We start from the raw sequence: 22,315 nt of genomic DNA on the forward strand, positions 1-22,315 counted from the left end.
CTCCCACCCCTACTATACTCCTAATCCTCCCCAAACAGGTCCACCAACTGGGACCAAGGATTCAAATGTATGAGCCTATGGGGGCCTTCTCGTTTAAAGCACCACACCTGCCCATATGTCAGCTGGCTGTTTAGAGGCATCTCCATCATGACTCCTGTTTTCTAGGCTGGGGCACATCTATCCAAACAGAATTAAAACTTGATAGGCATCTTGGGTACTGCACACTGATTCCATTTTTAACTGCTGCCTTCTGAATTAATATTTTTAGAAGAAATGACCACACAGCCTATGTAGATGTGTCTGTGCTCTGACTCCTTCCCTGTGTAGATGTGTCTGTCCGTGCTCTGACTCCTTCCCTGTGTAGATGTGTCTGTCCGTGCTCTGACTCCTTCCCTATGTAGATGTCTGTCTGTGCTCTGACTCCTTCCCTGTGTAGATGTGTCTTTCTGTGCTCTGACTCCCTCCCTATGTATGTACTTTTGTTCCTTGTTTACTTTGCTCTGAAAAACAGTCCCCAAGCTAGGTGATAGTGGCTCACACCTTTAATCCCAGCACAGGGAGGCAGGCAGACAAATCTCTGAGTTTGAGGCCAGCCTGATCTACAGAACTAGTGTCAGGACAGCCAGGACTATGTACAGAGACCCTGACTCAAAATGGAGGGAGGCGGCTTCAAAGTGATGTACAGGTTGGGCAGATGGCTCATGGTTAAGAGAACTTGCTGTTTTTGGAGAGGACCTGAGTTCAGTTCCCAGCACTCACAAGTTGGTTCACAAATCCCTAACTCTAACTTGAGGATCTGCTACACTCTCTGCAGGCATCAGACATGCATGCATATGATGTAGGCAAAACACTCCTATAATTTTGGAGCCTGTTCTGGAACTTACTCTGCATACCAGGCTGGCCTCAAACTCAAGAGATTCGCCTGCCTCTGCCCCCTGAGTGCTAGGTTGCTCCTCAGCCTGCTTTCTTATCCACCCCAGAACCCACCTGCCTAGGTGATAGTGCCCACAATAGGGTTGTGGGTCCTCTTGTATCAATCACAAATTAAGTGACTTGTCCATAAGCCAATCTGATGGGACATTTTCTCAGTTGAGTCTTTCTCTTTTCAAATAAGAGCTAGGCTGTGTCAGGCTGACATAAAAACTACCCAGTACTGTAGGGCTTCTGACCTCCTCAAGGCTTAGTGAACATGGGACAGTTATCTTTAAGGGAAGCCAGGCTGAGCCTACTTTCATAGCCCCTATTTCAGCATTTCAGAGGGCAGCCCAGCATCAGGGCTAGGGGTGGAATGGACAGGTTGTTCCAGTTACCTTGCAAACTTGATCTTGTATAACCTTATTGTCCACAGGTGAACCAGTGTGTTATTGGTACCGCTCAGGCTAATAAGAAATGAAGCTGGAGCCAGCGCCTGATTCCCGAGCAAGCGAGTGTGCATGTGTCTGTGTTTTGTGTGTGTCTACCTGGTGTGTGTGTGTGTGTGTGCGTGTGTGTGTGTGTGTGCGTGTGTGTGTGTGTGCGTGTGTGTATGTGAAAGATGCTTTTATTTGGTGGACAACATTATGTACCTAACTATCAAATAAAGACATTTTGTTGCAGGCTTAAGACATTTTCCTTAATCTTAGATTTTTTTTTAATTATGTATAACTGTTTTGCCTGGGTGTATGCACATAAGCACCATGTGTCTGTCTGGTGCCCCTTGAATTCAGAAGAGAGCTTTAGGTCCTCTGGAACTGGAATTAGGGCTGTGAGCGGCTGGTGGGTTCCCTGGGTCCTCTGCGAGAGCAGTAAAAGTGCTCTTAAAAGCTGAGCCATCTCTCCAGCCCTCATTGCCTGTATGAAGGTCTTGTTAACAGGAGTAGCTGCTAGAGGAAGGTACTGTGAACAGAGGGGTTTCTCTGTAGCTTTGGAGCCTGTCCTGGAATTAGCTCTTGTTGACCAGGCTGGCCTTGAACTCACAGAGATACGCCTGGATTAAAGGCGTGTGCCATCACCGTGAACAGTATCTGTAAGCAATTAGAGTGTCCATTGCCGTGTGTTTTGCAGTGAGGCTCTGGGCATTTCACTTAGCCAAGAACTTGGCTGTCCTGATGCCCCTTTTCTATCCTTCAGCACCGGAAGTTATATCCATAGCTGCCCACCACCAGGCCCAGCCAGGGATAGAAATGTCCTTGTCTGGTGTGAGTGCCAGTGCGCTCCACATTCTCTCCCTTTCCCTGCCCAACGGTTCGAACTACGGTTCTCTGCCGCACGCTGTCCATTGGCTGCCCGTGGACACGTCACCGCCTCGGTACTAGCCGCGACGTCCTTTGCAAAACCCAGGAGTTAGTCACACCAGGGTTCTCGCGGCAGGAGGTGTGGCTGCCTGCCCAGGTGCAGCGCCCAGGCGGGGCCGCGCGTGCGCAAAAGGGTGGGGCGACAGGAAGTGTGAATGGGGGAGGGCGGTGCCGTGTGCGGAGGCGGAGCTTGGAGTGGCCACGGGGGCGGGGCAGCTAACGGATGTGGCATGGGGCGGAGCCCAGCCCTGACCTGCAGGCTGGCTGCCAAGAGGGTTATTTCCTGCTGCTCTTGGAGCGAGCCTCCCACCCGAAAAGGGGGCTGCTAGGATTCCCTCGTCCTCCCCGACCGGCCGCGCCCCTAAACGTGCAGTGCCCTCCGGGCCTGCCGGAGGTGCTGCCCGCCCCTCCGGCTTCTCCTCCCCCTGGTGCTCCCCACCCACCACTCTCCTCCCTCCCTCTGCCGACTCCTCCTGCCGCTGCCGCTGCTTTGGCTGCTGCGTCATACGCCCCAGAGCAGCCAGGACGGAGGGGCTGGGCCCGGGGACCCCCTGGCCTCCTCCTGCACGCCCTCCGGCGTCCACACACACTCTTCCTGCACTCGGGGCTCACCCACATCTCTTGGGTCTGCTCCTGCCTGTCTCCCAGCTGCCCCAGCTGTCACCGGTAAGAAGGCGGGAGGCCCTGAGCGGGGGCAGGGAGCGGGGGTCGGTGCGCAGCAGGAAGAGACATGACAGCCTCCTGGTCCCGGTTTAGGATCTGGGCTGGGCAGACTCAAATTCCTCCTCAGACTAGCGGTGTTGGGGAGTAGAGACCTGGACAGGGACACGCCCCCCTCCTGGGGCACTCAGGGAAGTTATCTAATCTTGGGGCAAGGAGCCTCAAATTTGAGGGTGACCTAACATAGCCTGGCACCAGGATAGTTGTTCTAAATGAGACGCACAGGCCCGGGGAGGCAGCTGTTTCTACTCAGGGAAACAAATCCAGAAAAGCTCCTAAAATATCCCAAAAGGCAACAGAGTGTCCCAATTAGGATAACTCTAAACAGCTGGGAAAGGTGAACCTGCGTGGTAACCTTGGTCCTGCAAGCATCTCTTCCCCTGAGGTCCCTGGGAGGTAGGATGCTACAGAACTAGGCTGAGGAGACTGTAGGGAGAGAAGTGGAGTCAAGAAGCTGGCCAGGGTGACCCACCTCCTTAGGTGTCTAAAGGCTTAAGAGGCTGGGGTTGGAGACAGAAAAAAGGCAAAGAAAGCACAAAGCTTTAACACCCAAACTCTCCCTTCCTATTTCTGATTAGCACCCCCCCAGGATGCAATGGCGCAGCTCCCCCGGCTGAGCCGCTTGGGTGCACCCTCTCTTTGGGATCCAGCCTCCCCTGCTCCCTCAGGCCCCAGACCTCGACTTTGGGAGGGTCAAGATGTGCTGGCCAGATGGACTGATGGGCTGCTGTACTTGGGCACCATCAAAAAGGTAAGGGTCACCTCCGCTCTCCTGCCACCTCCTCACTCTCCTGACTCTTGCTCTTACTTCATAACCTCTGCTCACCTGGTCCAGGTGGACAGTGCTCGGGAGGTATGCCTGGTCCAGTTTGAGGACGATTCCCAGTTTCAGGTTCTATGGAAGGACATCAGCCCCGGTGAGATCCCTCACACCTGCAGAAGCTGGAGGGGCTGGGAGGCGCTGCACACCTGCAGAAGCTGGGAAGGGGATGGAGGCGCTGCACACCTGCAGAAGCTGGAGGGGCTGGGAGGCGCTGCACACCTGCAGAAGCTGGGAAGGGGATGGAGGCGCTGCACACCTGCAGAAGCTGGGGAGGGGATGGAGGCGCTGCACACCTGCAGAAGCTGGAGGAGCTGGAGGGGCACATACCTGCAGAAGCTGGAGGGGGACGGAGGGGCTGGGAGGTGCTGCACACCTGCAGAAGCTGGAGGAGCTGGAGGGGCGCACACCTGCAGAAGCTGGAAGGGGATGGGAAGTGCTGGCTTGAAGTCAGCCTCCTGACACTTTGTTCCCTCATAGCTGCTCTCCCTGGGGAGGAGCTCCTCTGTTGTGTCTGTCGCTCTGAGACTGTGGTCCCTGAGAACCAGCTGGTCAGCTGTGAGAAGTGTCGCCATGGTGAGAGGGCAGGGTACTTGAATGGTAGAATTTGCCCTGGGTCTTCTGGATTGCCACTAGCCTTTCTAGCATGGGTTTTGTGTCTCCTGTCCTGGCCAGTCTTCACCCTGTCACCTCATCTCTCAGTAGAGAGGGAGTCATAGGATGCAGGTGGCATATACCACGCCAGGTGGCTTACATGCATCCTTTTCTAACCATGCTTCCTTGAGCAAGGCCCTTATCCGCTATAAACCTGTTCGCTCACTTGCAAAGTCAGGGTAATGCCCACACATCCGGCAGGACCATGGAGGTATGCATACAGTGGTCTACTCTCAACATTGTCCTTATTCAGCGTATCACCAGGACTGTCACGTTCCCAGGGCCCCAGCCCCTGGAGAAGGAGAGGGCACATCCTGGGTCTGCCGCCAGTGTGTCTTTGCGATTGCCACCAAGGTAAAAGCAGCTCTCTGCCCCTTCCTGTGGGAGCCTTCCATGATATCTCCCTTCCTGCTTCTGAGGTCCTCACCTGTTCCTCTGCAGAGGGGAGGCGCACTGAAGAAGGGGCCCTATGCGCGGGCCATGCTGGGCATGAAACTCTCTCTGCCCTACGGACTGAAGGGGCTGGACTGGGATGCTGGCCATCTGAGCAACCGGCAACAGAGCTACTGTTACTGTGGAGGTCCTGGGGAGTGAGTGATGAGGGGTGCGAGCTGGGGGCGGCGTGGTGGTGGTGGTGGAGCGGACAGGGTGAGGGTGCCCCTGTGGCGATGGAGGCCACAGGAAGGCTGTCATCCTCTTGAGGTGGAACTTGAAAATGCTGCAGTGCTGGCGCTGCCTTCAGTGGTTCCATGAGGCCTGCACCCAGTGTCTGAGCAAGCCCCTCCTCTACGGAGACAGGTGAGCCCGAGGGAGACAGCCCAGGTGCCTTCCTCACTGGCTCGCCCTCTGCCACTTGTTGCGCAGGAGGGCTGAAGGAGGTGCCTTCTTGACCTTACTCTGTCCAGATTCTATGAATTTGAATGCTGTGTGTGCTGCGGTGGCCCCGAGAAGGTCCGACGGTTACAGCTTCGCTGGTGAGGCGGCTGTGCCCTCAATTCTGTTGCCTGCTACTGTACCCCAGTGACTCCTGACTTGCACCATGCTGACGATGTCATGCTCCTCCTAGGGTGGACGTAGCCCATCTTGTCCTCTACCACCTCAGTGTTTGCTGTAAGAAGAAGTACTTCGATTTCAACCGAGAGATTCTCCCCTTCACCTCTGAGAACTGGGACCGTCTGCTCCTGGGGGAGGTAAGGGTTCTACGTTTGGGACCTGGGGTGGGACATGAAGAGGAATGACTGCTCCCTGACCTTTACTCTCTTCCTTCAGCTTTCAGACACCCCCAAGGGAGAGCGCTCTTCCCAGCTCCTTTCTGCACTTAACAGCCACAAGGACCGGTAGTCAGGAAAAGGGGCACGGGGTGATCTGGAGTCTGGATGGGGGAGCTGTGCCACAGCACTGACCTGCTGACTCTCTCCTTGTTCTAGTTTCATTTCAGGGAGGGAGATTAAAAAGAGGAAATGTCTTTTTGGTCTCCATACTCGGACCCCTCCTCCTGTGGAGCCTATCACTGGAGATGGAGCCCCCACCAGGTCACTGGTCCAGAGGGGATAGAATCGGTTTGGAGGGTACATGTATAGGAATGGGGGGTCTTGGGGTGCCTGGGAGGGGGCTGGGGGGATAAGGAGGCCTCTTACAGCTTCCCTTCAGGGCAGGGCCCTGGGGGAGGGGTCTCACGTCCCCTGGGGAAACGCCGGAGGTCGGAGCCAGAACCCCTGAGAAAGAGGCGGAAGGGGAAAGAGGAGCTGGGGCCATCCACAGCAGCACACAGTCGGCATGGGTCCCAGGAGCAGAGGGAGCAGGCTCGTCTACGGAGGGCACTGCAGGTACAAGGGCAAGAGGAATCCTGTTGGGCAAACTGGTGGGATGAGGAGAAGGATCAGGGACCATTACAGGATCCCTCTGGCTTTTCTTATAGGCCTCAGTGTCTCCACCACCCCCCAGCCCTAACCAGAGCTATCAGGGCAGCAGCGGCTACAACTTCCGGCCCACAGACGCCCGCTGTCTGCCCAGGTCAGTGCCTGATCGAGATGAGCCCCAGCTATTTCCATTCTCCAGCCACTATCACCTGTGATTCTTTTCATTCTTCCCCTTCGCTTCTCAATTCTTGTCTCTAAGAGACTTGTAGCATGAATGACACCCAGTATTCTGGGAGTTCAGTGCACTATAACTGAACTCTGCCCTTGGTGGGGAAGACACGCTTCAGTCCTCAGGTCCTGACTTGCCTGTCCCACACCTCAGCAGCCCCATCCGGATGTTTGCTTCCTTCCACCCTTCTGCCAGCACTGCAGGGACCTCTGGGGACAGTGAACCCCTAGACAGGTGAGTCTGTGGGGTCAGCTCCTTCCTTTCCTTCTGTGGGCTTAGGCTCTTAGTCTCAAACTCTATTTTCATTCCTTTGATCCACACGTGGTCTCCATGCCGTGTAAGACAAGGTCTCTGTAGCCCAGATGGCAGCCCTCCTTGCTGGGATTAAAGGCACAAGCCACCCCCATCTGGCCTGTCTGGTCTTACTGTTGTCTTCTCTCTTCCAGGTCACCCCTGGAACTTCACATTGGCTTCCCCACAGATATCCCTAGCTCCCCCCACTCAGTGACTGCCTCCCCCACCTCAGCCCCCACCCCCGGCCTTTCTGGACGCTCAGCCCCCCCTTCCCCCTTGTGTCCTAGTTTGTCTCCGGGGACTGGGGGAGGAGGCCGAGGTGGGGGTGGCTACCTGTCCCGAGGGGACCCTGTCAGGATACTTGCTCGAAGAGTGCGGCCGGACGGCTCTGTGCAGTACCTAGTTGAGTGGGGAGGAGGGGGCATCTTCTGACAGCCCTCTTCTGCCTGCCTCCCCATCCACACACTGGCACTTTCATGCCCTGACCTCTGACCTCACCTACAGCTGGGATGTACCTGGAGCAATGGGGAGTAGTCCTCCCTACTGCCCAGGCTGGAATCCAGGGGAGTGGGGAAGAGGTCCTCTCCTCTGCCCCTTCATGACCCCTGATCCCTCATCCTTCTCATTTCCTTTGACGTTATTTTGTTACAGCTTTTAAAGTATTTTTTAAAACTATTCAACCCCTGGGTATAGAGATGGGGTGGGGGGTGGTGGTCCAGGATTCCAGACTCTGTATGACTGTAATAAAGAGAAATAAACGAACGTGGCAGACAGTCATTTTGAAAGAGGGGCAGAACACAAGGGCAAGAGGCGCTTGGTCTTCCATCACCCACATCTATGTTACACGGGAACAGACAGAACAGAAGAGGATTTATTGGGGGCTCGGCCATCACCTAGAAACCAGGGGGCTTTAAGCAGAGGAGGGGGCTGTGGCAGAATCTGTAGCGGCCTCTGTAACCTGGCGCACCCAATGCAGGTACGGGGGATTCCCCTGCTCCACAGGCAATGCAATCACCTCAGCAACTTCGTAAGGGTGCACAGATCTGCAGAAGGGACAGGGCTGGGGTTATTCGCTCACCCAAAGGCACACCCCAATAAAGTCCACCCCACCGTGTCCACTTCAAAGCTCTTTGGGTGAGCTGGGGTTTGCCTGAAATGCTCGCGGCCCTGGTCCGTCCCCCAGTACCGCCACAAAGAAAACCTTAAAGTTCTTACCGAACGAACTCTGTCAGAGCAGGGACCAGGGAGCTTTGGGTTTTAATCATCTAAAGGGCAAAGACAGACACAGTTCAACCAAGGGGTGGAACTGCTGCCAGGCGAGAGCCACAGCTGTCCAAGGAGCCAGACAAGAGGGGGATTCTCACCATCAGCACCTCACTGTCTTCCTCGATCTTCCCTTTCCACTCATAGCTGAAGAGGTCAGAGAAAGAAGGGCACAAAGTCTTGGGGAAGAATGATTGCCCCCCACCCCGCAAAAGCTCTCAGCCACTTCAGTTAGACTGAGTTTCTGAGTGGCGACTCACATGGACAAGATCTGCGGGATGAGGTTGACGCAGGCTGCCAGGCGCTTCTCTACCACCGCCCTGAGGGTGAAGCGCGGGCAGTCAGTGCGCCCGGCCGGCCTGGACTTGGACGGCAGTCCAGGGCCACCCGCCGGGGCAGCACCCTTCCCCTAGCCCAGCTCTCCCTGGTATGTTCCCAGGTCCCCACCTGGCGATCTCCTTGGCGACTTTTTCATTGGGACAAGTGACAAAGGCTGCAGAAACTGATCCTGGAACGTAGCCGGAGCCCGAGGCCGGAGAAGGCTGGGACGGAGGGCTTCCAGAAGCCATGGACAGCAAGGCTCGGGGCAGCAAGAGAAGGCGGGAAGCCAGCGGCAGCAGCGCGGGCATCCAAAGAATCGACACGAGCAGCGTGGCCTGGGGAAGGGGGAGGCTCAGCGTCCCCACAACTGCCCCAGGACACCGCACGCCGGGCGCCTTCCTGGGCCAGGCGTCAAGCCTCTGCCTGGCCTCCTCGGCACCAGCAAGGAATAAGGCCCCTGACACTTAGAGACACTTGGAACACCCCGTCGGACCCTCCCTAGGAGCTTGGGGTGCAGAAGCCCAGTGAAACTTGGAGACCGGAAGGGGCGGGGCCAGACTCACCCCTCCGCCGAGCAGGACGACAGGCGCCCGCCCACAGCTCATGCAGCCCAGACTGGTGGAGAAGGAAGGGGGTGTAAAGACGCGCGCTTCGCGGAGCAGGGACGGGGAGCCCCAGAGGAGCAGCCTCCTCTAACCTGGGCGGCGCCCACGTGACAGGAGCGGCCCCGCCTTCCTGAGGGTCTTCAGATCTGCCCAATCCCGGCCTTCGAGTGGCCCGATTGACCCGCCTCCTGAAGGGGCGTGGCGGACGGCCCTCTGGCCAATCGGCAGCTAGAACGGAGGCCGTGTGCCGACAGGGCCCGCCCGTTTCCGTGAAGCCCCAGCGGGCCGCTGGCTGGGGGGAGGGGGGGGGGGACGCCGCTGCGGCGGCCGCCGTCACGTGACGGCTCTCGCCCTCTCAGGCGGCGCCGCCTCAGTAGCTGCGGGAGGCGGCCAATGGCCGGACGGCCTCCGGGCCACGTGACGCGGGAGCTGGCGAGCGGCGCCCGCGCTACGTCAAGCTGGGGCCGGGGAGTCGTCCTGAGCCCCGGAATGTGCCTAGTAACAGTCCCCTCCTCCTCCCCACCCCGAGGCCGGCGGCGGCGAGGGTCTGAGCAGGCGGTGCTGGGTGGGGACAGCGCCCCGCGCCAGCCCGCCCGCCCGCGCGTTAGCCCCGAGCTGAGAAGCCAGCTGTCCCCGGGTAGGGGGCAGCGGGCAGGCAGGCTCAGCCATGGCCATCACGGCCGTGATCAAAAGACGGGGTGACACCTGTATATGGACTCGGTGATGGGAGGCGCCGAAAACCCTCAAATGAGTGGCGAGGAGAAATGAGTGGCAGTTAGGGTTCGGAGTGATGGCCCTGTTCCTTCTCCCTTGCTGATCCTTGTCCCCTGGATCGGCCCACCCTTCTCTCCGTCTTGGGTCTCCTCACCTTCATCCAATTCCCCTAAGGAACCAGAACCTGCCCTACATAACCTCCCTGGGGCCCAAACACATCCAGTGACCCAAAAATGGAGAGGGGGCCAGTGAGAGGTCAGAGAAGAGGGAGGAAGCAGCGGGGGAAAGGCTCTGCCACCCAAAATCACCCCTTCCTCCCAGGTCTGGGGTCCCTGGCACGGGTGCTGGAATTCCCGCAGGCCAAAGTTCAGGCTCTTTCATCTCCCTCTTGAGTTGGGGGCGATCCCTCTGCCTCAGAGATCCTTGTGTGTGTGTGTGTGGGGGGGGGTGTCCAATATTTGGGATCTTTATAGGGTCTGAATTACTTTTCGAGTCGTTTGTGGGAATTGAGTCCATGATCACTGACTAAGATCTCTCAGATTTAATGAGTTTCGGATCTCTTGTGGTCCTCTTTCTCCATCTTTGGGTCAGCTGAATGTCTCTTCTCTCACCCCCAAGTCTGCAGTATTTTTTTTTTCTGGGATATGAATCCGGGGTTTCTCATCTCTAGCTAGGTCCTAAGATCTAATTCTGGCCTGGGGCTCTTTCTAATAGTGATTTCATCTTTTTCTTTGAGTCTGGGTCTCTGTTTTGGGTCCTCAAAACTAACACTCTAGGGTCCAAAGTCTAAGACTAACGTCGGTCTGAGGATCAGATTCTAATCTAGGGTTTCTTTCTGCGGGGGGGGGGGTGGCTTTTTCTCTGAGATCAGGGGTCTCTTTCCTCCTAGATTTGGGTCTGTGAGATTAATTTGAGTGTGGAGTGAGGGATGAGGTATCTTTCTCTGGGTCTGGGGTCTGTCTCAGGGTCTGGGGTCAGCTTCTGCAGGACTGCTGCCTCCGGCGTGTATGAGTCAGGGGTCTCTGGCTCTCTCTTTTTCCGGGTCTCCCTGAGGAGGGGTGGGGGCTGCAGAGTCTCTCCCTCCTCCTCCTGCTCTCTCCTCACTAGCTCGCTTCCCCCGCCCCCCCTTCTCTCTCCGTGCTGCCGCTGCTGCCGTTGGTTCTTATTCTCCTCCTCCTCCTCCTCTCTCCTCCTCTCTGCTCCTCTCTGCTCCTCTCTCCTCCTCTCTCCTCCTCCTCCACCTCCTCCTTCTCCCCCTCTCTCTCCCCCTCTTTCTCTCTTCTTTTTCTCCCCCGTCCCCCCGCCCCCTCCCCCTCAGGCCTGATGAGCAGGTCTCGAGCCTCCATCCATCGGGGGAGCATCCCCGCGATGTCCTATGCCCCCTTCAGAGGTACGGTGGTGGTAGGGGTAGGGGGAGGGCCAGGTGGGGGGGCAAGAGGGGGAGGGGCAGGGGGCGGGGGAGAGCCGGGGCCACCGAGGGGAGGGAGCGGCTGAAATGGAGGGAGAGGGGAGGGCTGAGAAGGCAGAGGTGGGAACAGTGGGAAAGGAGGGATTGGAGGTTAGAGGCATAGGGTATGTAAGGGATGGAGGGGCTGGGACACAGGCCTTGAAGGGGGCTGAGGGGAAGATGATGGAGGGAAGGAGCGTCAGAACGGCATGAGAAGGGAGGATTGAGTTTGGGGGAACGCTGCAGAAATTATTTGGGTTTGGGAGCTGTGTGAGGAGGAAAATATCAAGGAAATAGAGGCACGATCTTAGGAGCCGGGGAGAAGGGGAAAATGAAAACATAGAGGTGGGACGAGAGACCGAGAAGATGGGGAGGGAATTTGGTGAGGGGCTCAGAATGGTAGGGGTAGGAAAAGAGGAGGATGGAGGGAGGGAAGGGGCCAGATGGAGAAAGAGGGTGGCAGTGGGGGGGAGGGGGTCCAGATGGAGGGAAGAGAGGAGGGAGAGAAAGGATTGGGGGAGGGGATGCCAGAGAAGAGGGAGGACCAAGTGGGTTTTTTTTTTTCTTTTTTTGGTTGGGTCAGGGGAGATGTAAGATTGAGTCATGGGAGCAAGGGCCAGGTTCTATTCTGCTGGTGATTGACCCTCATCAGGACTCTTGATCGGGAAATGCAACCCCTGGGGCCTCCTCAGCTTGCTTCACTTCAGCACTTTGACCCCTTCCCCCACCTCTTATTTCCATTCCCCCTCCCTTCCTCTGCTGTCCATCACTTATATCTTTCCCCCCATATGGTGTCCGTTTGTTATATGAGTCCCCCTTCTGTCCTTCCCCTGTATTAATCCCCCATCTCATATATATTCCCTCTCCCTCTCTTCTAATAACTCCTTATTACACTATCACTGCTCCTGGACCCCCATGTTTCTGCCCCCGTTAGGTCTTCCTCATTCCCTCTGCCCCATGTTGGTTGAAACCATTTGATCTGTTTCCTTGTTCCTAGGCATCTCCCCTCATCTTTGCTTCCTGTTCTTTTAGATCTACTCTGTTATATGTCCCTGAACCCATCCATCTTCTGTTTCCTACCCCTTCCCACCTCGTCGCCAGGGTCTGTGCCTGTTTATTTTCCTTGTATACCCTGCCTTCATCTGCATTCCTCTTTGGTCCCCTCTGCTTCCTGGGGACTTGGGGGTGCCAAAACACAGGTTGTGATGGTTGGAACAGGGGCTCTAAAGAATCTCTCCCTTGAACTCTTGTGGAAGGTGTCATTGCAGTAAACATTTCCCATTTCCTCTTTCTCTGCCATGTTCCTTTGCCTTCCAGGATCATCATCTTTCTTAAGTCTAGACTGTGTGTGTGTGTGTGTGTGTGTGTGTGTGTGTGTGTGTGTGTGTGTAGTAGTAGTAGTCCCTAAGCTAAGGTTCCCCGTGTCCCTTTCCTGTTCCCTGTGGTCTAACCTGCTTGCCCCAGCTGCAGCCTGGACAGCTCCTCTGTTTTGTTATGGTTATATGTATCAACAGCTTTTCCTCAGGTTTGCCATGTGTTGAGACGCAGTAGGCTTGTTGCCTTGGGCGTCTGTGGTCTAAGCTATGGGTGATGGTGTCGTTGTTCTAGTGCTGGGGCTTTGAACCCCAGTGGTTATCTGCCACTGAGCTATGCTCCCCGGCCCTGTCTGGAGGATATTGGCAGGGTCTTCAAGAAAGCACTTACAGTGAAAATTTGAAAGCATCGTGACTTCTAGACACTTCCATCCCAGGGGCTCATCTTTCTCTCTGACCTGCAAGTTGGGTAAATCTGAGGAATCACCATAATCAGTAAGAGGATGGAGTTTTTCAGAGCTCACTCAAGGCACCAGAAGAAAGCCCAAAGGCCATTTCTCCAGAAATGTGTCAAATTAATGATCCCATGGAGGCGACAGCACTGGTGTTTCTTCCTGTGAAATTCTCTAACTAATGACTTAAGCCTAGTTTTATCAGCAGTCTAACTTTCCTGGCTCCCTTAAGGCCCTTCATCGTATCTCCATGAATGGTATATGGCAATGGTGCTGGCAAAGCAGCAAAGATGCGGCAGGAAAACCCTCAGGCCTTGAAGGATGCACAGCTGTTGGTCCCTTCTTGTCATGTCATCCTGGGGTCGTCCTCTGTCATCAGGCTTGGCTGGTCCAGTCTTTCCTTCACCCTTTCTTAAGTCTCTCCCTGTGCTCAGGTGATGTCTCAGCCTGTAGAGCAGGCCTGACCCCTGACTGCTAGGCAAGTTATGGACAGAGGCCTGACTGGTCTCTGCTTATCCCAGCACTACTTTTCCCACCGTCCCTCCCTGATCCTTCTCAGCATCTTCTCCCTGGGAACTTCCCCCAGAGGAGGAACAGGGTAGGACCAGGGAGGAAGGAGAGAGAAGGGAGGGAGGCCGCCATACTTCTTTGAACATAGAAGCCTGCTTTCCTGCCTTCCAGATGCTTAGCTCTCAGATTCTCGTGACCCAAATGTTCTTAAACACCCATTTTCTTTCCCACAACTAGGTACCTCTCATTCTCCTGAATGACTGGGCCACATCTTTTGTATGTGGATTATTAACGCCCTCCCTCTGACCTCTCTGTATCTTTTGCCAGTTTCAATAAGTCTTTACTCCCCCACAAGTGAATGGGCAGAGTTTCCACCTTCTCCTGCCCCCGGTAAAGCCACTCTATGTCATGACACTAATTCTTGTCCCTGAAGCCACCCTCAACCCCTTCCCAGAGCCACCTGTGATCAACTCCTCAGTGTAAAGGCTCATCCTGTGCCCAACAGATCTCTCCAGACAGGCGGCAACTCCTTCTCCCATCTGCAGGCTCTTCTTTCCGTTTTAGGTTTCGACACCCAAAGTCTTGACCCTCCCTTACTGTTTGTGTGTCTCTGTCCCCCAGATGTACGGGGACCCCCTATGCACCGAACCCAATACGTTCATTCCCCGTATGATCGTCCTGGTTGGAACCCTCGGTTCTGCATCATCTCGGGGAACCAGCTGCTCATGCTGGATGAGGATGAGGTGAGCGAGCGGGGTGAGGAGAGGGTGGAGAGGACGGGTGGGAAGGGAGAGCCCACTAAGGAGCGATGGAAGGAGGGCAACCGCTGAGACATGGTCAGGGTGTTATGACGAGGATAGCCATCCTTTGACTTCTGCTAGCAGGTCTCTGAGGCCATTGGCAGTGCCGGGAGGAGCTAAGGTTCTCAGGTCTGAGTGTGCCTCCCATTTCCTACTCCATCCATATTGTGGGAAAGGGTTAGAGCCAGGGAGGGAAAATGAAGAGCTAGGGAAAGAGTGAGTGAGCCTCAGCTTCCCCTCCCCTGCCACCCCTAGTTCTTCAGACCAGGATTGAGTGACCCTGAGAAGAGTGGGAGGCACTGACAGAGGTGACAGGGGTCAATGGATCTTGGCGAAGGCATGTGCTTGAGACCAGGGTTTACACAGGTTCTGTAGGGCTGGGTAGGTTTCCCAAAGGGAGACAGATGCAAGGAGGAGAGGCCCGAGGAGGCAGGCAACTGGGTACAGGAATAGGACTTGGGTGGACAGAGGAGTGGCCATGTAAGATCTGAGTCAGAGGAGTATGGCTTCCAAAGGAGGAACAGGGTCAGTAGTAGCTAGTTCATCAGAGAAGAAGGGTGAAGCCCTCAGGAGTGAGTCAGACATGAGAGTGGTTGGGGAGCCATCTTTGGAGACTGAGCCTGGAAGAGGTGGTGAGAGGTGTCTCTAAGAACTGGGGCTGGCACTGGACTGGGGCTAACCAGGGTGAAGAATGTAGAGAGACCACCAGACCATAAAACAGAAGCGTCTGGGGAAGCCGGGTCACTCTGGCTGCAGGCGAGGTGCCTGGTACATCAAGTCTGGGGTGTTGGAAGGCGTTTGAGTGATTTGGCATCGGTCATCAGCCTCCACTAAGGATCTGAAGTCCTTGGATGGACTGGGAAGAGGAGAACCAGCATGAGTGGGAACCGGTGCAGGAGTGAGAAGGAGAGAGCCACAGAGATGGAGACAGGGAGGCCCCACTAGCCATGGAGGCCAGCAGGAATAGCCTTGCTGGTAGGAAGGTGGGAGTGGGAAGGCAAAGATGGAGCTGGAATAATGAAGGCCCTAGGGACTTGGAGCTGGGTGGATGGTGGGGCTGGGGCCTCGTGGGAGTCTAGCTTCTGGGAGGGGTGGAAGTTAGGATGACGACTCTCAGGGGGAGTTGAGGTGAGGCCCAGGGGAAGGTAGGGCTGAGGCTTGAAGAGAAACTGAGCTGCAGGTGGAGGGTAAAGGAAGGAGATGAAAGGGGGAGGTGACCAGGCCCTCTTGGGGGAGGGGAGGTTGGGTCCCAGTCTGGCCGCAAGCCGGGCTGTGGGAGGGAGACAAGCTGTGGAACTGATTATAAATGCAGCTGCGACAAGCTTGAGGGAGGGGAGGGGGTGAGGAAGGTAGGAGGTTGGGAGGGAAGCAGGGAGAATGGACGAACTGAAGGTCAAGGGGAAACCAGATTCAGGAGGCAGCTAACTCCTGTGGAGTTGTGGGAAGCGCGGAGTGGGGTTTGGGAGAATTCTCTAGACTGTTTCAAGAGGGAGAACAGGGAACGGAAAGTCCCCTTATCAGGGCCAAGTGAAGCTGGCAGGGGAGGAAGGGGCAGGCGGGCTGGCAAGGGGCCGGCCTTCCATGGAAGGGGAGAGGAGGGGCGGCACAGGCCCGTGGGGTCTGACACACTCCCCAATCCCCTAGATACACCCCCTTCTGATCCGCGACCGGAGGAGCGAGTCCAGCCGCAACAAACTGCTGAGACGCACGGTCTCTGTGCCGGTGGAGGGGCGGCCCCACGGCGAGCATGGTACGGCGGCCGAGCAGGCTCGTGCCCCGGACAGTCGCTGGGAGCGGGCGGGGGCGGAGAGCTGCCGTGATCCCGATACCGAGGACAGGGCGCCCTCGTCCGGGCTGCGCGGGGTACCGGGGCTGTTGGTGAGCGGCCCCCGCGTGTCCCCTACGCTGCTTCGCTCCTCTCCAGCAGCGAAGTTTGACTGTTTCCCGGTGCTTGTAAAAATAGTCTCTTTAGATCTTTAATCCCCCGTCCGTGTTCCTGGCCACGGCCCTGACATCCTCCGTCTGAGAACTTGGAGAGGTTGACCTAGTCCCCACACACCCAGACCTGTGTCCCACCGCGAACTTCCATCTTCTTCCAGGCCTGTGGCCTTTCCCTCTTCTTGCCCCTCTTTCGTCAGTTTGTTCTGTTTCCTGCGGTTATATCGCGTCTGCGTTCTTGTTTCTCCCCACTCTCATTTTCCCGTTTCCCTCTTGATCCCCTGTCCCTCCCCTCGCTCTGGGTGGAACTCTGTCAGACCCCCATCTCCTCACGGTCTCTCCCTCTCTCCATCTGTCTCTTCCCCTTCCTCCTCCCTTCTGCCCCCCACCCCCCTCTTTAGTCATTTAAAAAAAGATTTTTGTCTTCCTCTGAGAAGTTCGCTTAAAAGGTTTCCATGGGAACAGTGAGGGGAGATGAAGGCAGAGAACAGGGATCTGCAGCCGAGGTGCAAAGAGACGCCCTCAGTCCCCGGAAACCCCCTTGCCACTGCCCGGTTCCTCAGCATTTCCCTCCATGACCCCCATTCAACCCCAGACGACCCCTTTATCCCACCATCTCTTCCTCCCCAGGGATCCAGGCTTCCAGTTGCTTCCTTAGAGAACCAGTGGCCTGTGTTATCCATTGGCTCCAGCCAGCTGCCCTCTGCCTTCTGATAGGTCAAGGCCTCACTGCCCTGGGGGAGGGGGCAGCTTTGGGACCCCGGAGCAGTGGTCAGGGATGTGTGTCATTGTCATGGAAACTGACACAGGGGTGTAGGTAGCACTCTGAGGCAAGCCAGGAGGTGGTGGTGGAGAATGTCTAGAGAATGGGTGATGTCTGTCTGTTATGTCCGTGTCTGCTGCATAATTTTTGTGTGCAGTGTGTACCTGTGTGCACCGGAATGGTAACATGATCACAGAGCGTGTTCGTCATGTGTCCTGCGGTTGGCCGCTCTGCCCACACAGTTCTCTGTCTCCTTACGCTGGGTCCTCAGAGTGTTGAGGCCTTTGGTGTGGGTCTCCTGTGTTTTGGGTGGAGTTAAGGTGGCCTGTGGAGGTTACTGTATTGGGCTTTAGTAGAGGCTGGGAATGGTTCCAGGGTATATATATATTTGGGGGGGGGCAGGGTTTAGTGGAAGTTAATAGCTGGTGAACGTTTGGTATCTTCTGAGGGAAACAGAGTGTGTAGAGGGCATGAAGGATGTGCAGGGGACATAAAGGTCTTTGGGGCCTTGGGGGCTCCGGTCTGCAAAGGTGTTTGCTGAGGCTGTGGACGCTCCAGCCCGGGAGAGGTCGCCGGACCTTTGAGGGCATTGGAATCCAGGGCTCCTCCTCTGCTGGGTGGAGCTGCAAACCCTCGTTGTCTTCAAGGGCTTCTCTCTCTCTTTTGGGGGTGGGGGTCTTGCTCAGGAGGCGATGATGGGAAGCCTAGTTGGTTTTGGGGGTCCCTCTGTCCCCCTCCCCCGTCTCTCTCGCGTTGTCTCCGGGCGACGGGGCTCGTGACAGAGGCGGCCACGGCAGCAGCGGTCGCCTAGCAACGGCGGCGGGGCCCGGGCAACGGCGGCAGCGGCGGGAGCGGCGGCGGAGGGAGCCGTTCCCGCGGCTGTCACCGCGCGGCCGTCCAGGCCGTCCCGGGCCCCGCCGCCGCCCCACCGCGCCGGGCGGCGCGAGCCGGGCCGCCGCCCCCTCTCCCTCCGCACTCGCCCCTCCCCCGCGCAGAGCGGGCCCCTCCCCCATCGGGGACACCCTCGACCCCCCGGGGGGCGGTGCGAGGTAAGGGCGGGGCCGGGCGGACGAGGCGCGCGCGTGGGGGGTCGCGCGCGTGGGGCGGGGGCGCGCGTGTGCGTGGGCACGGGAGGGGGCTGGGGAGGCCGCGGCGGCGGCGGCAGCAGCTGCTCCCTCCGCATGTTCTCGCTGCATCTTCCGAGTGGGGGGAGTTATGGTAACTGGAGGGGGGCAGCAGAGGTCGGGAGGGGGGGTCTTGGCATTTTCGTGGGGGCAGGGTGTTGAGCACGCATGGGGGTGGCTGGTGTGAGGGGGGGTCTTGGAGCCCTGCTGGAGGGGCAGTCCTGGTGTTTGCGTGTGTGATCGTGACCGTGCTGGTGTCTCCGTGTGTCGGTGCCATGTGCACATGGGGCCCAGTTCCTCTTGCACACATGTGTAGCCAGCACTGTGCAGGTATGTCCTGTCTTGCCCTGCCTCTTGACAGTGAAGAGCAAGAGGGCCTGCGGGACTAGCCACTGGTTTTGGGGGCAGTTTGTGGACATACTGATTCATGTCACCTCTGACCCTGAGCGTGCATGTCCCTGGCTGAAGTGTGTAGGAATGTGTGGCTGGTCGAATGAGCAGAATTTTCAGTGTCCCTGGTGGCAGGTGTGTATCTTTGCATGTGTGTTCCAGCTCTGGCCTGAGTATCTGTGTCAGTCCTCGCATGGGTGTCCAGGGCGTGTCTGGATGTGGGTGGTGTGCCAGTGCTGGGGACAAAGTGTGTGAGTGGTTCCCTGTAGTCTGACTGCATGAGACACCTTAGGGATAGGCAGGGTGAGCCTCTGCCTGCTCCCAGATGGGGGCAGGAAAGCCTGAAGGGAAGGAGTTGGGTAAAGAGAGAAAGTAAGGATGAGAGAGTCAAAAAGAGGAGAGCGAAGAGCCAGGAAGAAATGGAAATGTAAGAGAGCCGAGCTGGACTTAGAAGAGAGAAAAGAGACCAGGCTTAATATAGGGAAGTGGGGAGGCAGATGAGGATCCAGGTCTTCTGTGAAGCAGTCTGCCAGGGTGGAGAGTCTAGGCTGGTGCAGGTCTGGAAGATCAGGCTTGGTCCGATGGCAGGAGGCCATCCAGCCATAGAAGCTGGTGCCCAGTGAGGCCTGTCACCACAGACTCTGCAGAGCATGCCCTCCCCCCAGTTTATTCCCTCTCTAACCCTGCTCCTCATCTTTCTCTGGCTACCTTTCTCCCTGGCTCCCATCCAGAACTATCAGCTGGGTATGGAGAAGAAAGGCTACAGGGAAGGGTAGGGATCTGGGGGTTGGAGGGCAGGAGAGATGTTTGTGGGTGATAGCAAGATTAGACACACTGGAGAGGCGGAGTCCAAGCCCGTGCTCTGTGTGTGAGTGTGTGTGCTTGCTTGCTTGCAATTGTGTGTGTATACAGGGTGTGTACTGTGTGGGTGTATGCACAATGCCTGTGTTACGGGCCTGTGTAGGTGGCTGTTATGTGTGTGCATGAGTGTATATATCGTGCAGGGATGGGACATGGAGACCCAGCATGGCAATGTGTGCTTTTCAGGTTTGTATGTGTACATGGCTGTGTGCTGGCGTGTGTACATGTCACTGCAGGCACACTAATGACAGAATATCCTGTGTTTCTGTCACTCAGCCCCCTTGCCTCTGTGCTCTGCCTTTCTCTTCCTTGTGTCAGAGTCCTTGTGAGCACATGTGTGTGGCCTCCATGCTCCTGTGACTTGTTTCTGAGTTCTTAACATTATATGTGTTGCTTCCAGGAACTAAGCAAAGCAATTAGCAGATTCTTTCCCTCTCTGTGAATATATTTAGCTCTAAAAGAGAATTTCAGTGGACTTAAACTTAAGGCTTTTCTGCTTTTATTAGAGATGCTTGTGCGTGAAAAGAATGGCTGAGCTGGGCTCCCTGGAATGAGAGTAAGGCAGCCATACCTGAGAGATGCAGAGGATTGGATTAGGAGGGAGACAGGCTGGGCCTGGGGCGCACTGCTTACTGTGTGACAGAAGGTCACTTAACACATTTGATCCTCATTTCTTGTTTTGATTGTTCTGTTTTTCTGTTAGCCATCACAGATGCTGGTGTAGAGTCATGGGAGAGCTAGAAGGAAGCAGGGGGATGGGGCTGTCCAAAGACAGTGACTGTGGATGTCCTTAGTGTGAGTTCTGAATGTTTGTGCTCCAGGGGCATGCAGCTTCCTTTATCTAACCGAGCTCACGTGTGTACATGGTGCAGGGATGACCATGGGAAGTCCCTGGGCTCACACTGGCATGCCCTTCCTGTGGAGCATGAATTGTTATAGGTTATATGTCCCTTTATGTGGTGTGTTGCCCACATCAGCAGTTCAAGTATGTATACCCCTGTACAGTGCTCGCATATGTCTAAGCATGTGGGGTGTGTGGGCCTGGGGTCTCAAAGTGGGTCCCTAGTGCCCCCATGCTCCAGGCTGTCTGTATGTCTCCCAAGCACAGAGTTCCCTCTTATTTCTCATACTGCAGCTGTGATATACACGTATTACCTCTGTTTAGTGTGTGTTTTTGTGCTCTACACATGTTCCTGGGAGACTGAGCGGGTTCTCTTGTCTCGGGATGCAGACCTGTGTGTGCAGACCTGAGTTTGCCTATGAAAGGAGCAGGGACAGACTGGCTCTGAGGCAAATGCAGTCTTGAAGCAGGCACGGAAATGTAGTGTGGCTTTCACTGTTCTATTCTGGAACCTAGTGGGTTAACAGGCAGTTCTTCCGGTCGCCACCCCCCCCCCCAGCCTGTAGCTTCTTGTTGCCATGGAGATGGTGGCCCCGCCCCTGATGCAGCACCGGCCCCCCCATTGGCTGCAGTGGTGACTGTGGGGCTGAGGAGGGAGCCCAGGCCTGGGCAGCCATTCTGGAGCTGGAGCCGGAGCCTGGCATCCCCCCACTTTCATTCTCCTTCAGCCCCTATCCCCTCCAAATTCCCTAGCAGCAAACCTTCAGCTCCCTTCCACTAGACTCTTGGCAGGCTGAGCTTCATCCGCATTCGCCTCCCCTCCTCCTCACCAGCCTTTACTGGGGAGTCCCCAGAACCCCACTGCCCATCCTCCCCACTCCCTTGCCTTCTCCTTTTCAACCCTTCACTAGCACTGCAGTGCACGTGGAACCGGCTCCTTCGCCCCTGCTTCCATCTGCCCCTTCCTCGGATTTTCTGTTCCCCTCTTCGCAGCATAGGTCTCTTCTGAGACCCCCCCCTCTAGTCCTGGGAGGGGGTCATGGGAGGCAGCCCTGGACCTCCAGATAGACAGGGGCTTGGGGAGGTGGGGGGCAGGTGGAGGATGTGCCCAGCTGAGAAAAGAGGAAAGCCCATCCATGGGCAATGACCTTTAACCCATCTCCCCCGCAAGCAAGCCCCTTCTTTCTCTCGGGTGGGAGCTGGGGCACCGAACCTAACTGGATCGTGGGTATTCTTCATTACGGAGGTTTTACTGACCCTCCTCCTGACTATGCCCCTCTGCTGACTGTCAGCCCCAGTCATGGGCTTAAGGCCTCCCACCCCGACCCCATCAGGGGGCTCCGGCTCAGGTTCCTTGCCCCCTCCTTCCCACCGCCAGCCTCTCCGCCGCCGCTGCTCTTCTTGCTGCTTTCCGGGGGGTAGGTGAGGCCGAAACTGAGGGACTGAGGGAGGTGGTGAATGTACTGACCCAGGATGGATATCGGGACTTAGAGTCTCCTGTCCCCTTCCCCCAACTTCCTTCGGGCCCTTTCCTCCCCTCTAGAATACCACTTGGGTCGCTCGAGGAGGAAGAGTGTCCCAGGGGGGAAGCAGTACAGCATGGAGGCCGCCCCCGCAGCGCCCTTCCGGCCCTCGGTGAGTGAATGGAAGTGCCTGCCAGATGTGGCCCAGCTGGGCCCCATCCTTTCCAGCCCCAGCTGGAGTCCCAGGATTCTGACAAAGGACCAGGGAAGAGTGTGCATGTATATCCCCACCTCTTTGGTTTACCCCTTCTTGGCTCTGCCCCCTACTTCTTAGGCCAGCCCTCCCACCTTTTCCAAGCTAGTATGTGTTTGTGTTTGCTCACATCACACAGCATCCGTGGGAGCCAGAAGACAAACTGGTGTCAGGGCTCCTATCCCCTTCCCCGCTCCGTGTTCTTCCAGAGATTCTCTGCCAGCTAAGGGGTTCTAGAGAGACTCTGTGCTGCCCCAGTCACCCCTATTCCCATTTGCTCCCCAGCAAGGCTTCCTGAGCCGGAGGCTAAAAAGCTCTATCAAACGTACAAAGTCACAACCCAAACTTGACCGGACCAGCAGCTTTCGCCAGATCCTGCCTCGCTTCCGAAGTGCTGACCATGACCGG

General features: G+C 56.6%; 4 protein-coding genes across 20 annotated transcripts in view; 3 read left to right on the top strand and 1 right to left on the bottom strand.

The window, feature by feature from the left end:
- Positions 1–2,294, top strand: part of Kifc1 (kinesin family member C1) — a 14,663-nt gene extending 12,369 nt beyond the window's left edge. Inside the window, exon 9 of the mRNA XM_050139685.1 lies at positions 2,110–2,294. Within this exon, the coding sequence (XP_049995642.1) occupies positions 2,110–2,294 (185 nt within the window). The remainder of the gene's footprint in view (positions 1–2,109) is intronic.
- A 275-nt stretch (positions 2,295–2,569) lies between these two features.
- On the top strand, positions 2,570–7,611 carry Phf1 (PHD finger protein 1). 3 transcript variants are annotated; one of them, XM_050138981.1, is made up of 15 exons: positions 2,570–2,939; positions 3,572–3,744; positions 3,829–3,910; positions 4,294–4,389; positions 4,669–4,821; positions 4,909–5,057; positions 5,170–5,265; positions 5,373–5,441; positions 5,534–5,657; positions 5,737–5,804; positions 5,895–5,999; positions 6,107–6,293; positions 6,386–6,480; positions 6,709–6,789; positions 7,002–7,611. In XM_050138981.1, exons 2-15 carry the CDS (start codon positions 3,692–3,694, stop codon positions 7,279–7,281), a joined length of 1,638 nt encoding a protein of 545 aa, XP_049994938.1. In that variant the 5' UTR covers positions 2,570–2,939; positions 3,572–3,691; the 3' UTR covers positions 7,282–7,611. The 3 variants fall into 3 exon arrangements, with proteins under 3 accessions (XP_049994938.1, XP_049994929.1, XP_049994920.1); XM_050138972.1 differs by having other exon boundaries at positions 4,721–4,821; positions 6,712–6,789; XM_050138963.1 differs by having other exon boundaries at positions 2,573–2,939; positions 4,721–4,821.
- Positions 7,612–7,702: 91 nt separating this feature from the next.
- On the bottom strand, positions 7,703–9,163 carry Cuta (cutA divalent cation tolerance homolog). The gene is made up of 6 exons (XM_050139221.1): positions 8,997–9,163; positions 8,560–8,768; positions 8,373–8,432; positions 8,214–8,259; positions 8,065–8,114; positions 7,703–7,892 (listed from the first exon to the last, which is right to left on the bottom strand). Exons 1-6 carry the CDS (start codon positions 9,036–9,038, stop codon positions 7,760–7,762), a joined length of 540 nt encoding a protein of 179 aa, XP_049995178.1. The 5' UTR covers positions 9,039–9,163; the 3' UTR covers positions 7,703–7,759.
- A 253-nt stretch (positions 9,164–9,416) lies between these two features.
- The window catches only part of Syngap1 (synaptic Ras GTPase activating protein 1), a 31,933-nt gene continuing 19,034 nt past the window's right edge, over positions 9,417–22,315 (top strand). For 6 of the 15 annotated variants that reach the window (XR_007591096.1, XR_007591097.1, XM_050138754.1 and 3 more), the window contains exons 1-5: positions 9,417–9,675; positions 14,096–14,217; positions 15,919–16,024; positions 21,735–21,826; positions 22,193–22,314. Coding sequence is in view for 12 of the 15 variants with exons in the window: in XM_050138754.1 (XP_049994711.1) it covers positions 9,432–9,675; positions 14,096–14,217; positions 15,919–16,024; positions 21,735–21,826; positions 22,193–22,314 (686 nt within the window). In the remaining 3 variants the exon portion in view is untranslated. Of the gene's footprint in view, positions 9,676–10,600; positions 11,143–14,095; positions 14,218–15,918; positions 16,025–16,131; positions 16,153–17,848; positions 18,025–20,503; positions 21,614–21,734; positions 21,827–22,192; position 22,315 lie in introns of those variants that run through there. The other 9 variants (XR_007591108.1, XM_050138797.1, XM_050138793.1 and 6 more) reach the window with 8 other exon arrangements.

The sequence above is a fragment of the Alexandromys fortis genome, unplaced genomic scaffold, assembly GCF_014885135.2.
Source record: "Alexandromys fortis isolate MF-2015 unplaced genomic scaffold, M_Fortis_MF-2015_v1.1 scaffold_9, whole genome shotgun sequence".
NCBI classification, from domain to species: domain Eukaryota; kingdom Metazoa; phylum Chordata; class Mammalia; order Rodentia; family Cricetidae; genus Alexandromys; species Alexandromys fortis.